The sequence below is a fragment of the Gouania willdenowi genome, chromosome 17, assembly GCF_900634775.1.
Source record: "Gouania willdenowi chromosome 17, fGouWil2.1, whole genome shotgun sequence".
NCBI classification, from domain to species: Eukaryota; Metazoa; Chordata; class Actinopteri; order Blenniiformes; family Gobiesocidae; genus Gouania; species Gouania willdenowi.
In genome coordinates, this window is record NC_041060.1 from 12,523,081 (window position 1) to 12,534,648 (window position 11,568).

General features: G+C 36.5%; 1 protein-coding gene across 2 annotated transcripts; it reads left to right on the plus strand.

Annotated features, from left to right (window-relative positions):
* The first annotated feature begins 382 nt into the window (after nucleotides 1-382).
* Nucleotides 383-7,651, plus strand: LOC114478829 (Golgi reassembly-stacking protein 2-like). 2 transcript variants are annotated; one of them, XM_028472111.1, is made up of 10 exons: nucleotides 383-555; nucleotides 2,133-2,213; nucleotides 2,287-2,490; nucleotides 2,571-2,657; nucleotides 2,731-2,861; nucleotides 3,636-3,777; nucleotides 3,892-4,015; nucleotides 4,103-4,210; nucleotides 5,732-5,848; nucleotides 6,551-7,651. In XM_028472111.1, exons 1-10 carry the CDS (start codon nucleotides 493-495, stop codon nucleotides 6,784-6,786), a joined length of 1,293 nt encoding a protein of 430 aa, XP_028327912.1. In that variant the 5' UTR covers nucleotides 383-492; the 3' UTR covers nucleotides 6,787-7,651. The 2 variants fall into 2 exon arrangements, with proteins under 2 accessions (XP_028327912.1, XP_028327913.1); XM_028472112.1 differs by having other exon boundaries at nucleotides 3,636-3,768.
* The last annotated feature ends 3,917 nt before the right edge of the window (nucleotides 7,652-11,568 follow it).

Sequence of the window (11,568 nt, forward strand, 5' to 3'; positions counted from 1 at the left end):
GAGATCATTTTATAATATTGAGTAGAGGTCTTTGGCAAGTTTGGGCTTTGGCTTGGAGATTTGGAATTTGGCTCAATGAAATGTAATAAATAATTTTGCTAAGATTTGTAGGATATTTACCATTACGTCAAAGGTTGTCTATGTAGTCTAAAGAAGATTTTTGGGATTGTTTTTTCTTCTTCTCTTGAACCAATCTGAATAAAATTTCGATAATAGCTGCGTTTGAGAGCATGTAACAAAGACGTGATGTCAATAAAAGCTGTTTACCTTTAGAAAATCATCTTTGTATGATCACTTAGTGTGTCCTGTAACTCTGACCGGAAATGAACGTCTCTGATAACACGGTGCTTCCTGCCACGTAACGGCGCATGCGTATTGCTGCACTAGTTTGGCTACGTGTACCCGGTGTCAGTCAGGGGCTTTCGGTGAAATCCTGCTCAGCAGACCACAAACATCCCAAAATCACCTAAACTGCCTTAAAGGAGCGACACCATGGGAGGCGCACAGAGCGTGGAGATACCCGGAGGTGGCTCCGAGGGCTACCATGTCCTGCGGGTGAGTTCTGGGCTCTGACACACTGATGTTTTACTGTTAGCTTAGCCGCTCGTTGACAGACTGAGGTTCCCGGCTGAGTGACAACTCAAGGCCGGGGATGCTCCTGTGGCCTCCTTCTGAATAGCTAAGCTGGGGTAAACTTTTTTTTTTATTTATACGAGTTATGTTTTTGTTTTTGTGTAATGAGCATTACTATTGCAAACCAAACAACAGTTTAAGTAGTTGCTACCTTCCCGCACTGAATGTCAACTGCCTATTTGAATACTTATATTGATCTATTATCGATTTTATATATATAAGTTAGCATTCAATCTAACTGTATTTATATCACCTTTATTAACTTATTATTATCAGGTTACTGGTTAATTCAGTCCTCGCGATTTAAAAAAAAAAAAAAAGCCTGTTTTAGTTTTTTAAGACAACAGATTTAACCATATTGTTTAAATGCATTGTACTAGTGTTAAAATGGTAATGCTGACTTTAGCCCCTTTGTTGAGCTTGATTTATTCATTTTAGGAGCAAAAGCTTGATAAAATGTCTCCAATATTTGAAAGGCCACTGGTGTCTGATCTCAACTAAAGGGGGTGTAATCCACCGACGATACAAAATTGATTCTCTGTACAAAGGTATGATATTTGCTGATTTCGATTCAATTCAGGGACCAATTTTACATTCAAATTTATAACAATTGGCGACATTTCATCTAAAACTGGAAGGCAAAATACCAAGCAATGTTGATGTTTTGAAAATGTTATTGCTGAAACGTTTCAGACATATAAAGGAAATCGTTCTTTTTAACGAAAACGTGTATCCGATTCCTCACAAGGACGATGTTGATTGATGGCTTGCGTTTCCATTGATGTGATTCAGATCAATGTATCCTTACATCTCTAATCTCAACCTGGAAGAACACCAACTGGATGAGTTAGAGCAGGACCATTCATTCTTTCACATATCCATTGTCGAAAGCCAGAAGATTGTTGCAAACTTTTTAATTGCTTGTGTTTTTCAAGTTGTGATTTAAACAGATAATAGACGGTTTGCAGTCAACCTTCTGGTGCCTAAAAATTAATAGAGCTATCTGACGGTTGGGTAATTGTTGCATTTTTGTACAGGTTTGTTTTACTTGTAACATGACTATTACAACATAATAAGTAGGTTACCATTAAGCCTAACCAGTCTGCTGAGTGTCCAAACCCAGTTTATTTATTAGAGGTTGAACCAATTCAAATGCTACATAGCTTCAAGACGTGTCAACACTAAAGGATCAAATAACTTTATGATCATTGTAAAGCCCTTTTTTTTTTAATCATGAATGTTTTTTTTATTTTATTTTTTTTAATTTAGCACATAATTTAAAGAACAAAAACCCTTAACAGATATTTTAAAGTTATTATTCATTTATAATTGTAAAAAATGGAAATGGAAAATGTCTTGATTGTCGCCCGAAATTTGTCACATCAATATGGGGTCACAATCCAAAAAAGTTTGGGAACCCTAACCACTGGCATACATGGTCTGCATGTAAAGTTAATATCACAAAGTGTATCTACTTGAAGCTTTTTCCACCTTTTCAGGTTCAGGAAAACTCACCTGGACATCGAGCAGGACTGGAGCCTTTCTTTGACTTTATTGTGTCCATCAACAACACCCGTTTGGTAAGATCAATCAGCTGGAGATTGGACTACTAGACTTCAGTTTGATGATTTATTCCTTCCTTTCCTTTCACAGAACAAAGACAACGATACTTTGAAGGATCTGCTTAAGGTCAGTGTGGAGAAACCCATCAAGATGCTGGTGTACTCGTCTAAAACTCTGGAGCTGCGAGAGTCTACGGTCACACCCAGCAACCTGTGGGGAGGTCAAGGCCTGCTCGGTGTGTCTATCCGCTTTTGCAGTTTTGAGGGAGCCAATGAGAATGTGTGGCATGTGCTGGTAGGAAACTAAAACGTCAGTAATCAAACACTTTGTTTGATATCTTTAACTGACCCTGCAGGTGTTTTATCCTCTGACAGGAGGTGGAGCCTAACTCTCCCGCTGCTCTCGCCGGCTTACGGCCGCACACGGACTACATCATCGGTGCAGACACTGTAATGAATGAGGTGAGTTGTGATGCAGAATGATGCACTGACTCAAGCTTTGCTCATTCTCTTTCTCTCTGTGACGACCCACCAGTCCGAGGACCTGTTTTCTCTGATAGAGAGCCATGAGGGGAAGGGCCTGAAACTTTATGTTTACAACACGGACACTGACAACTGCAGAGAGGTGGTCATCACACCTAACAGCTCCTGGGGAGGAGAGGGAAGGTAATATATGCACTGTGAGAAGTAGATCAGGACATTCTGCAGTTTCTGGTTTATAAGTTACTTTGGTTAATTACAGTCGATGCTTAATTTACAGTTACTATGTACAGTTCAATCTGCCAGTGTTGCTAATTTTAAAATAGAGGCTTTTACTATTATGTAAAACATATTATTTACTTCCCACACTTGGTTACTGGATGCTTTTCACCTGAGACAATTAGAATTTATGATGGGATGTTTAAATGACAATCTCAGTAACTGAAGGGTACGCTGCTTATTGAAAGTCACCTCTATTTTTTCCCACTGTAGTTATGATTTGAAAACGTTTCTTATATTTTTATTTTATGTTTTGTAAAAAAAAATTACATTTTTGTTCTACTTTGAATGGTGGTGAATGAAGAAATGTGCAGTTTGTTTTGGTGTGAGAGTTCAAACGGTTTGTAAGAAAGTCATGATAGTAACAATATATATTACCGGTAGTTAAAAAAAAATTATCGACAAATTAAATAAAATAATAAGAATGTGTGTTTTGATTAATCTGTATGTTTCTCCAAAATATGATCTCTATGTATTGAAATTGAAAATAGTTAAGTACATTACATCCCAGTCTTTGATTTAAGTTTGTTTAAAAATAAATAAAATAAAAAACATATATATATATATATATATATATATATCGGGATTCAAATTTAATCGTTGGTTGAGTGTATCCTTACACCCCTAGTCACAATAATCCAGATTGTTTTCTATTCTGTTGTATCTTTCCTTTATGTTCAGCCTAGGGTGTGGGATTGGTTACGGCTACCTCCATAGGATTCCCACTCGACCTTTTGAGGAGGGCAAAAGTATCAGCTTCCCTGGAAACTCCCCCACTGAGCCCGTCAGTCCACTGAAGGACGGATTCACAGAGGTGAAGAATGTAAACAAGCAACACATCTTTGCTCAAATCTAAAGATGTCTATTTTTTTTATGTCAGAAGAATTAGTTTGTGCTCTAAATCAGCCCAACTGCACGTGTGTGTCTCCATGTACAGGTCCAGCTCTCTGCTGTGACTCCGCCCCCCACAGTCCCCGTAGTCCCCTCTGGCCTTGAGGATTCACTGGCTGGTCTGTCCATCAGTTCAGCTGCTCCCAGTATACCCAGTGAGCTGCAGACAGGTAACTTTTTCAATCCCCATCAGATCATTTTGAGAATCTTAGTAATCCTTATTGAGATCTTTTATTCATTTCATCTACCTCGTCCAGGTTTGCCCACAGTCCCACTGCTCCCCTCCACCACCACGCCCTCCCTCAGCCCAATCACACCACTAAACCCTGCCGGTGCCCCCTTTAACCCAGCTACCACGATACCAGGTGGGTGATTCTCATGTGACGCTTTCGAGCAGAGTAAACAAACATGGTTCAGTCGTTCTGAAGGAAAAGTGGATTTGTCTAATTAGTTTTTACTCTCACTAAAGTTACAGAAGAAACCTGTGGGTAACTATTATCCAAAGATATATTTTAGGGAACGGACATAGACCTCAGACAAACCTGCATGCGCAGCTTCATCACTGCTACAGGATGACCGATGGTCTAAGGCGTGAGATTTAAGGTTTTTTCCTTCTGCTATTGTGGGTTCGAATCCAACTTCTGACATATTTTTTTTTCATTTTAACATATTTAACACGGCAAATTCTACCTTTAAAAATACATGTATGAAAAAAAAGGATTAAGGGTTAGAATAAAACTGATGGAACTATAGCTAATAAGATACGAGTCCGGCAGTGACGGAACTACCGGCATTCGGCTTAAAGGAAGTGCCAGAACTATAGTCGGGTTTGTCTGAGGTCTGGGTCTGGACCAATAGCAACTGCCTATATTTTATGGTAGTATGCAATTCATAATAACTTTGGCATGTGTAATAACAAGCTGCAATAGCTATAGATATATACTGTATGTATATATGTGTGGGTATTAGAGTGAGGACTTTAATGGGTTAATCGCAAATAATTAATTACAGAAAAATAATACACAAAAAATAAATAACATAGTTAATCGCTTTTTTTTTTTGCACTCCAAACTTCTCATTTCACGAGTTCCCAGTAAACCCATAATACTGATGCACAGACTACAATGCAAGACAGGAGAACCTGAAGAGATGTACATAAAAAACGTATTTGTTTCAGAAAGTTTATAAAAAGAAGCATGAATATAAATTTAAGTTTGTACTTTGTGAACAATGAAATCATCATAATATTCTTTGTTAGCACTCAGTGATGAAAATAATAAACACAATATTGTTGTTTAAGCTCATTTATATTAAACCAACATAAATTCTCTTATTAAATATTATGCAAGTAATTTATATTAAACAAGATTAATTAGAAAGTTTAATCGAATTCCACCTATAATATTTACAAATTGCTCATTTTTGTAATTATTTATATGACCATGCAGTCATGTTTTGAATATTCATATGTCCTTACAGCTCTACATCTACAACAACAGATTAAAATTAGCCACGGGGTACAAGCTCACATATTTACTTAAATATGTATTGTCCTTTTTATAAATATATTAATAAAATAAAAACATAGTACATAGTTATTTTGTTTTGCACTCTATCATACATGTGAGCAACAATAAGTGTTTGTTTAATGCTGATATAAATGGATGTAAGCATGTATTTTTAACATTTAGGGGGTGAAAAAAAAGTTTTTCTTCCATTAGCAGAAATGCTAACACAAACTGTCTACGTTGATAGTTTTTAAAGTTTGAAGTAAAACTCTAACTACTCTAAGTCGCTGCACTGCACACATTCTAGGCGTTGTTACTGCGACACAGTGGTAGTGTAAACACCAATCCTTTTGTGGTGTTATTGTGTAACTCCTACAGGTTTTATGCCCCTCCCGGCTGGACTCCCGCCCCTCCCTCACCTCCCCAACCTCAACCTGAACCTGAACCTGCCACTCCCAGACCTCAGTGCTATGTCACTATCAGGCAGCAGCGCAGGTGAGTGAATTCTCCCAGTAGGAAAAACACAGTAGAAATGAATAACCAGTTATTGTGTATGTTCACTTTGAAAACAAAACTGAATTAGTATTTTTTTTAGCAAAAATGCACATGCGCATGTGCATATATGCTCATAATCATAATCTCAGTATGAGGTAAACTCAGTCTGTGACACCGGTCCCAGGACAATTTTACATTCCACCCACAAAGCATCATGTGGAGGTTTAGTATGACTAGTGTGCTCACCACTGTGCATATTTAAACAATGTCCTGATATAGTATACATCCAGGTATTTCTCACGTACTCAATCTTTCCATACTATCTAATGTGAACACACTATATACTAATTTTAAAGTCAGACAGTATTAGTAGTACATTATTATGTGATTTGGAACACAGTATGATTAGATTTTGTGTACAGCAGCTTTAATTTAAGTTGTCTTTTGTCTCAGTTATTTACATTCATCAACATTGATCTTGGTTGCGGCTGTTTTCTTCTTTTTCTTCTTTTATTGACATAAGTAATTGAAGCTATTTATCTGTCATTTCAAGTTGTTTGACCTGTTACTCCAAATTTACTAAATGACTCCTGTAATAAGTTCCTGGTATTTCTATTGTTCTAGTATAAGGTGGATCTGTGAGTTACAGTATGAATCAATGACTTACGGTAAGATGTTAATTATCTGTGTTTCCTCCTCCAGCTCCATCTCTGACGTCACTTCCTCCCCTGAACCTGCCTGGTCTGACCCAGCTGCCACCTCTCCTCCCTCAGGGTGTAGTTCCCCTCCTCCCCACCTCCATCTCTCCCTCACCACTCACGTTCACTGCAGCGGCCCCGATCCAACCCGGCGCCGCCGACTCCGCCCCCTCAGAAACACTTCCCCCCGCTGATGTCACCGAGTCATCGGCTCCAACGGAAACGACATCATCGCAATAACATGGGAAAGAGTCGACTCGCCATCAAACAAACAAACACCTGGTTTTTTGTTTTCTGTCATTTAGTTGTTTTTTTGTATTTATTCAGCCCAAAGCGACAGCAGACAGATGTTCTACTATATTATGTTTTGAAATGAATCGAGGATCCATCCAGGTGTCAGTGCCAGAGCTATGCAGAGGAACTGGTAGCGCCGCAGCTTTAGAAGCGACTGTGAGGAAGACGAGATGTGCATTTCTGCTCACGCACAACAACAACAACGATCCTTGGATTTTCCCCCCTTCTCTGATCTGGCAACCCTCACCGCCACATAAATGTAAACAAATGTAGAATAACGAGGCTGGAGGATAAACTAGATTTAAAGGAGGACAACAGATGCTAAGGAACTGGAAGTTATTCAACTTTTCATAATGAAAACTATGAAAATAAATTTTAGGAAAGTTTAATCAATTGTTATCCAGCTCTGATATGTAACTTTTTTCCCCCATTTGTTCGTGAACCCCCAAACTTGCCCTGTAGACATTAATTACCCTGCATTATTTGTTTAGTTTCCTGTGTTTCCACCTAATGAATGAATCTGCATTATTTTGCACCACCCAGTGTTTTGTTTTTGTATATCTCCATATATATAAATATCTATATGTATGTACACAACCAGAGCTCTAAACTACTGCCAGGCCATTCCAGAGACGGGACGCTTGCATCTCCAGAGCTACTGAGCAGAATGTGTGTGTGTGTGTGTGTGTGCGCGTAAACTGTTGGTGTGTGAGAAACATGGCTGTAAGTTTATGTGATGCATCAAGAGTCAAAAGCTTTCTGAAAACCAGTACGCACACTCGGTCTGAGCAATAAAGGTTAATGACTTTTACTGGGACTGCATGAGGCTTTACACCACTAGGATCAAACTCGAGGCCCGCGGGCCAAATCTGGCCCATCGCAGCATCCAATTTGACCCCGCAGGAGAAAGTAGAAATGAATAAACAGTTATTGTGTAAAATATTAAATAATGAAATTGTAGATAATTCAAATTAACACTTTTAGTGAAACTCCACAATATTATAAGGGGTTTGCAGTTTTCCACTGGAATGCAAATTGTGGAAAGAAATCTAAATTGAGAAATTTCTCTCGAACAATTCCACAAAATTTTTCTAAACTACACAAACTGGGGCACAGTGGTGTTAAAATTACCCTCAAATCTGTGGCCCATTTGAGGTCAAACTGGTGCATATTTGGCCCCTGAACTAAAATGAGTTTGAGATCCCTGCTTTACACTCTGACTAATTAGTAGGGTTGGCGTTAATTAGGATTGTAATTGTGTAACTGATAATCACAATTATGGTGTAATTATAATTACAATTGTAATTGGAAAAAAAATATGTCGCTGTTATAAATCATAATTGAATTGTAATAGTTTCAAAATTTTATAAAAACTCAATTACAATTTGAACGCAAACCTGGGGAATCCTGTTACAGTTCTATGGCTTAAAAATACATGGTCAATAATGATTAAAAATATATATATTTTTCATATCAACTTTTCCTGTCAGTTATCTTCATCATTTTACCATTGGAAAAAAAAAACCTAGGGCTCTACTGACAGAAAAAAAGGCTCAGACACCCACACCTAAAATGTGAATACTAATATGTTCATGAATAAGGAAGCCTAACAAGGTAACCAAGAGATGAACAAATAAGACAAGAGATCAAATATTTTAGTGTATTTTACAGCTGATTTAAGACATGGACCAAAACTAACCTGTTGTAAGAGTTTCTAACAGAAAAAAACAAGAGATAAGTTTTATGGGGTTATTGATTTTGGGCTCTGTAGTTGTGGTTAATTGAATTTGAACTTTAGTAAGAGAACCTAAATGTATTGACTTACAGGGAAAAAAATTAATTTAATTGTAATTGGTAAAAATGCCAGTTACCATAATATTGAGTTGTAATTGAAGAATGGATAATAGAAGACGGAATTGACTCCAACCCTGCCAATTAGTGTTATGCTATAAAAGTAAAAAATGAGAGGGGAAAAAAAATGTTGGATTAATTGGAAATAAGGTTTTTTTTATATTTGTAACACTTTAAAAAGCATTATCATTCATTCGTATGAATTGTGCATGAATGTTGTTGTGGTCACTCAGAGGGGCAGTAGGCGTGAAATGGCACCTAAGCTTCTGTTAGTATGCCCCAGGACAATTGTGGCTACATTGTAGCTTACCACCACTGGTATGACTGACGTGAATAACGGTTTCTGTACGAGCTTCGAGTCTCCTCGAAAAAAGTGTTATATAAATTCAAGCCATTATTATTATTATTATTATCAAAAACGAATCATCTAGGTCTCGGTGCTCCAAATCCAAATTTTTGCCAAATAATAGCAATTTAGAGAAAACAATGCACAACAGATATGGTTTGTTTTCTACGAGTGAATGCTGACAATTAAAACAGTGACTCTTGTACAATTTGTCCCATTTTACCATCAGACGCCTTATTTTCATTAGTTAGCAGTAAAGTGAGAGTAGGCTGTTTGCTACAGTGGTTTTCTTTAATCTTAATCTAAAACAACACCTAGGCTCCTCCAGATTAGCATCAGACCTACAAGGGAAGTGAAAGTAGAAAATAACGCTCCTTTATCGTTTATCAGGGAGATTAAGACCTAAAAATGTAACAAAATTCAGGCGAGTAGTTTATTTACACTATGACAACATTTGGGTTGAATTTCTTGATTTTCAGCTGCATTAATCAGCACACCCACTGTGGGTTGCCGATTGTAAAGTTGCACATGCTAAAATACACAGCAACTTTTTTGCAACATTTAGCATGTAACTTTTAAGATTTATATTTAGATTTAACAAAACGTTTAAGAAAATATGTGCATTATTTTTTTTTACATTACATTTGACCAGATTTACAGCATAATGTGATATTTTGTATGTTAAATCTAAAATTAAATGTTAAATCTAAATGTTCCTTTCAAATATAAATGTTAAACCTAAATATAAATGATAAATGTCAGAGGTGAAACTAAATATTTAGCTAATATGCAAATTCACCAGAAGTCCCAAAATAAAAGCTCATTGGAAGAACATTTAGATTTAGATTTAATATTTAGCATTTAGATTTAGATTCAAAATGTATCATTTTCATTTAACATTGATAGATTTTTACAAGAGAAAAAAATAGCTGTAAATCTGGTCAAAAGTAACAAAATAAACATCACATGTTCTTTTAAATGTGTTTTGTAGCTAAATATTGCAAAAAGTTGCCATTTATTTGATCATGTGCAACTTTACAATCGGCGCCCCATACACCCACCGCTGCATCTGATTGCTCTTTCCCCCCTAACACCACATCTCCATATCAGACTGTCTAGATTTTTCATACAAGAAGCCAAACAAATAAAAACAAGCAGACACGATGTTGGCAGAGAACTGTGTTGCCTTTGCACACACCGAGGGAGGGTAGAGATATTTGTGTTACAAAATAAAAGCAAAAATTTATAGCAGCAAACGGAGACACCGTCTTTTCAGGAGGACACACAAATGAACACAGCAGACATTAATTAGGAAGCTGGGAGAAGCCGTTCAGAACGGCTAGAGAACCATGTATTCTGCACATGAAATGCACACTGAGTTTAGAGAGTCCTGGGAATCACTGTTGAAAACAGAACAAGCAAAAAACCAGCCTCGGAACGTTTAAAGTCCCCCTGTTTCAGGCTTGTTCATGGGACGTTTAGGACTACCAAGCTGTAACATACGTGTCAAACTCAAGGTTCATGGGGCCAAATCTGGTCCTTTAAAGCCCTTAATTCGGCCCAAAAGGAGAAAGTAAAAATGACAATTCAGTTGTAGATCTCAGGACCTCCAAATATACAAATTCAGTGAAAATGCTGTTTTTTTAATCTCAAATAGTTGTAAGTAGTCTTACTTTTTCCAAAATCCTATAATTTTCCTGAAATGATTCCCCAAGATTTCCCAAAATTAAATAAAAAATATGTCACAAAATAAAGGAAATTAAAGTGAAGATCCAGCAGACACTTAATGCTATTGTCGGTGCCTTAGTTTCATACTTTAAATCAGGGTTAGGGTCAATTACACTTTCAGTTACAATTGTGTTTTCAATTACCCAAGTTCAATTAAAATGACAGTGACCAGCATTTTTTTCCCAATTACAATTAAATGACAATTGTTTTTTTATCCTCAGAAAGTCAAATACAATTGGATTCTCAATTACTACATTTCAATAACAATTCATCACATTGACTGAGCCTGAAATAAATAACCTAAAGTTAACCTTCCTCTTGTGTTAGCTTTCTGTTAGCATCTCTTATGATAACAGGTGCTAAATCAACTGTAAAATGCACTAAAAACAATTATCTATCATCTAATTTAGTTCCTATATATTGGTTACCTTCCTAATCAAATAATAATAATCAAAATATAGGTTTTGATATTTTTGATGTGGACATCTGAGCCTTTTTATGTCACAGTACCCCTCAATTTATTATTATTTTTTAAATGGTAAAAATACATATTAACTATTAATTACATATGTGTAAAACTGTACCTAGCACAGTAACATTGTTCCCCAGTTTTGCGTTTAATTATAATTGACAATTTTCATAAACTTTTCATTGCAGTGACAATTATTAAGTCAATTATCTAAACTCAATTACAATTTCATTATGATTATGACGCAACAGATTTTTTAAAATTACAATTACAATTATAATTCCACCATAATTGTAAATCATTATCAATTACACGATTACAATTATAATTGACG

What these genes read in the sequence shown, in the direction of transcription:
- LOC114478829 (XM_028472111.1), top strand. Translation starts at nt 493, where the DNA reads ATGGGAGGCGCACAGAGCGTGGAGATACCCGGAGGTGGCTCCGAGGGC. An exon ending in AGAATGTGTGGCATGTGCTG is followed by an intron (nt 2,491 to 2,570) that starts GTAGGAAACTAA and finishes ATCCTCTGACAG; the next exon opens with GAGGTGGAGCCTAACTCTCC. An exon ending in GATTCACAGAGGTGAAGAAT is followed by an intron (nt 3,778 to 3,891) that starts GTAAACAAGCAA and finishes CTCCATGTACAG; the next exon opens with GTCCAGCTCTCTGCTGTGAC.